The sequence below is a fragment of the Marmota marmota genome, unplaced genomic scaffold (genome assembly GCF_001458135.2).
Source record: "Marmota marmota marmota unplaced genomic scaffold, marMar, whole genome shotgun sequence".
Classification (NCBI taxonomy): Eukaryota; Metazoa; Chordata; class Mammalia; order Rodentia; family Sciuridae; genus Marmota; species Marmota marmota.
In genome coordinates, this window is record NW_026000027.1 from 1 (window position 1) to 4,554 (window position 4,554).

Consider the following 4,554-nt stretch of genomic DNA (forward strand, 5'->3'; position numbering starts at 1 on the left):
ATTGACATTGATCCGCTGCCGCGTTACGAAATGGCGCATTGGCCCGCAATGGCCGCCGCCTCGCTGCGCCGCTGAGAAGGAGCGCGGGATTGGAGGAGCAGTCAGGAGGCGGCCCGGTAGAAATGCCGCAGATGGCTTCGAGGTTCGGGGCGCAGTGCTTTCGCTGAAGTTCTGCCGGCAATTTTCTAGGCTTTTACAAAAGGTCCTCTTCGGCGACGAGAGTTTATTAATTCTCTGGCCTGTTCTTCGCAGTATCAAATTGGAAATAACGAGATATCTGAAAAGTTCGCTGCTTTAAAATTCTTTTCAATCTGCTAGTTTTGCTAAACAAAGTATAACTACTTAAATCGCCATGTGGATGCAGTACTTTGGAGGATTTGAGAGTAGATGTTAAATAGGAATTTACATTTTTTGACATCCGTTTTTCTCTTTGGGTTGATTCTAGTTGTAGTTAGAGTTTTTAGGACTGCAAGTGAAGTTAAGTTCATGTGTTTTCGGTTATTTGAATTTTGATTTTTTTTGTGGACTTAATATGTTATCAATCAAATGTATTAAAGACTTGAGAAAATTGTCAGTAAATTAGTGCATTAGGCTATTAGTCACTTAACATTTTTTTTTTAGCATGTGACAACCTCTTCACGTTAAAATACCTTGTCTTCTATAAAACATTAGGATGTGATTGTGAGTGCATGCGTTAAATGACATTTCGTGTAATTCCTTAAATCTTTAAAACAAAGTCGGGCCACATCTTAATTTGTTTTTAAACCCTCAATATGTTTCGTGCTCCAGTTTATATACTTACTGTAAGTCCTACTTGACAGTTTGTTGTTACACTAAAGATGCTTTTTTTTTTTAACCATTTATTGGTGTGAGGCAAATGCATAGTTTTTGCACTGTATAACAAACTGGTTGTAGAAAGATACGTGGTGGGTTCTTTTCTAAGGTTTTGGGAGGTGCCTGTTTTAATACCGATTTTCATGACACAGGTTCTCTAAATTGCCGCTTGCAACTTTCAAAGTTGTATTACATAGTTTTGTGGCTAAAAATTAAATGCTTCTTGTTGTGCTGACTGAATATTTGAAATGGCATGTATTGGACAGTTTCTCCAACACTTCAGGCTTACAGAAAATGACTTCTCATTGGCAACTTCTAAAATAACCTAACAGTTGTAGCTTAAAGTTAAGGAATTTTGGGTTCTGGATTTGTCCTCTTGGACTTAATGACTTAATTTAGTTGAAGTGATTTTGTATTTGAAAGGCTGGTTTCCTTGCTGTCATTTTAGTCAGACTTTTTAACTGAACAACTATTGCAGGTGTTTGTTTTTTACTACTTTGTAGATTGAAGATTTGAACTTTTAAAAAATTAGCTTATTGCAAGAAATAATTAAAATATTGACTTTCTCAGGGCCACGATCCAAAGGAACCAGAGCAATTGAGGAAGCTGTTTATTGGTGGTCTGAGCTTTGAAACTACAGATGATAGTTTAAGAGAACATTTTGAGAAATGGGGCACACTCACAGATTGTGTGGTAAGTTACTAGGGAAACAAAGGTTTAGGAAAGGGAGGGTGGAGGGCCTGTGAAGGTATATTTCAGTGCTTTCAAATTTTTATTTTGTAGGTAATGAGAGACCCCCAAACAAAACGTTCCAGGGGCTTTGGTTTTGTGACTTACTCTTGTGTTGAAGAGGTGGATGCAGCAATGTGTGCTCGGCCACACAAGGTTGATGGGCGTGTAGTGGAACCAAAGAGAGCTGTTTCTAGAGAGGTATTTTAATAATAACATGTTTTGTAATATGTGAAGTTGTGAAAGTTTTGTTTTTTTGACTCAACATATTTTATTTGTAGGATTCTGTAAAGCCTGGTGCCCATCTAACAGTGAAGAAAATTTTTGTTGGTGGTATTAAAGAAGACACAGAAGAATATAATTTGAGAGATTACTTTGAAAAGTATGGCAAGATTGAAACCATAGAAGTTATGGAAGACAGACAGAGTGGGAAAAAGAGAGGATTTGCTTTTGTAACTTTTGATGATCATGATACAGTTGACAAAATTGTTGGTAAGTAACAATTTATTGGAATTTGAGGAAACGAATGGTTTCTTCTGTGAACTAACTTTGCTAAATTGCTGTAATCTTGTGTTGAATAGCCTATGAAATGTACAGTTCACTTTTCATGAAGCACCTACACTTGTGTAACAAGCATGATAATCGAACTATTTTTACATCCCAGAATGCTCCCTCATCCCCACTCAGTCAACTACCTTCTTGGCAATGTTTTAATTAATTACAAAATGACACAGGATATCGTTTACATATGATTTGCCAAACATAAAATAACTTTTTTTGTTTGTTTGATTAAAAAATTAGTTCAGAAATACCACACTATTAATGGGCATAATTGTGAAGTGAAAAAGGCCCTTTCTAAACAAGAGATGCAGTCAGCTGGATCACAAAGAGGTAAGTAGGATCATATATACATACTCCGTAAATGTGAGGGGTTTTTGTTAGATTCTTAAAGAACTTCTTTGCCTGTGTTCAAGGTCGTGGAGGTGGATCTGGCAACTTTATGGGTCGTGGAGGAAACTTTGGAGGTGGTGGAGGTAACTTTGGCCGTGGTGGAAACTTTGGTGGAAGAGGTAAGGGTATACTTACTAACATTAATTACATGTGTATCTGAAATTTAATAGAAATTAAATACATAACTTAAGTCAAATCTTACATTTCCTCAGGAGGCTATGGTGGTGGAGGTGGTGGCAGCAGAGGTAGTTATGGAGGAGGTGATGGTGGATATAATGGATTTGGAGGTGATGGTAAGTTTTTATTTGTCTTTTAATGTCTGATATCTTGATTTTGTTTCTCTACCTTCTTTAAAACGTATCTAAAATGTTATACTGTGTAATTTAATCATGACTTAAATGGATTGATTATTAAATTGTATTTTTAGACTAGTGCCATAGAAAAACATTTTCCTTGGAGATTAAACATTATGTTCCTTTTGGCCAGTAAGATGTATTGTACTTGACAGTTGAGATAGAATTTTAGTGAAACTTTTCCCTGAAATTTTTTTAAGTGAATTTTTAAAAAATGAAAACAGTTTTCGTTTCAAGAAGTAATTAAGTATTCATCTTAATTCTTACTAGCCCAGATTGTTGCTGCACTATTAACCAGGTATTGCCAGGTTTTAGTGTTTATTCATTGGTTTGTTGGCCAGTGACTTAACTGTAATATAAAACCTGAATTCAATACCTTGACCATCAATTGTGATTATTTTGTGTGGCCTTATTTTATCTTTTTAGGTGGCAACTATGGTGGTGGTCCTGGTTATAGTAGTAGAGGAGGTTATGGTGGTGGTGGACCAGGATATGGAAACCAAGGTGGTGGATATGGTGGTGGAGGAGGATATGATGGTTACAATGAAGGAGGAAATTTTGGTGGTGGTAAGTTAACTTTTATGTAAATACTCAATTCAATTACATAGTTTCATTACAGATGTTTCAAAAAAAGTGATAAACATTTGATTAACTGTAATATTGGAAAATAATCAATAGGTAGACAGTTTTCCTCAACTTTGCTGGCTATTAGTATATTGGTAAAATGTATTCCATCCAATTTAACTCTCAGGCACTTTTGAATTGGTCAAATGGGATCTGCAAATTGAATACTCCCAGACTCAAGATGCCGTTTTGGGTATAGTTTAGCAAAAATACTTTGAATCCTGATAGGTTATAAATGCATAATGTAATAAGTTTGAATCATCATTCCATGATACTATATAACTTTGTTAGAAATGCAGTGTTTTGGAATTTACTAGTGAAAGTGAGTTCTGATAGAAGGTATTTGTGTCATTTTAAAAGTTGTATACTTTATCAGAATCACTGAGTTTTGAACAATGAAAGTTTTGATGGTGTTGAGTGAGAGAATATGTATAGAATCTAAGTAGATGTTCCTGTAATAGTCTGACATTTGGCAGTTTATTTAGAAACATGCCCTGCTATCTAGATCTGAGGGTTTGCTTAGGAGACTAGTAGAGGTAGTCTGGTAGCTCTATAAAATCTCTTTGGATGTAAGAGTTGGATGTGAGTTGCAGAGAGGGCTACCATGATTGTCAAGATAAGTTACATAAATTAAAATGGGGAAATAATTATTGTATAGGTAAGCCACCAATAAAAATCGTTTGTGATTTCAGGTAACTATGGTGGTGGTGGGAACTATAATGACTTTGGAAATTACAGTGGACAACAGCAATCAAATTATGGACCCATGAAGGGGGGCAGTTTTGGTGGAAGAAGCTCTGGCAGTCCCTATGGTGGTAAATATACTTTATATAAAAACTCTTTTCAGAACTATTTTAATTTAAAATTTTACATATATTTGAAAACTCTACATGTGTATTTTCAGGTGGTTATGGATCTGGTGGTGGAAGTGGTGGATATGGTAGCAGAAGGTTTTAAAAACAGCAGAAAAGGGTAGGTATCTTTAAGTTTTTATCATGATGATAAAGAATATGTGGAACTGTTCACTGAGTGTAATAATTTTTTTATCCTATATTATTCAACA

General features: G+C 35.4%; 1 protein-coding gene across 1 annotated transcript; it reads left to right on the forward strand.

The window, feature by feature from the left end:
• Nucleotides 1-4: 4 nt before the first annotated feature.
• LOC107134507 (heterogeneous nuclear ribonucleoprotein A3) lies at nucleotides 5-4,514 on the forward strand (the record flags this gene model as incomplete). Its single annotated transcript, XM_015476601.2, has 10 exons — nucleotides 5-142; nucleotides 1,405-1,527; nucleotides 1,618-1,764; nucleotides 1,845-2,055; nucleotides 2,365-2,454; nucleotides 2,538-2,633; nucleotides 2,727-2,807; nucleotides 3,294-3,434; nucleotides 4,184-4,306; nucleotides 4,396-4,514. Coding segments are annotated over 10 exons (1,203 nt in total), but the record flags the coding sequence as incomplete, so codon positions are not given.
• Between the last annotated feature and the right edge of the window lie 40 nt (nucleotides 4,515-4,554).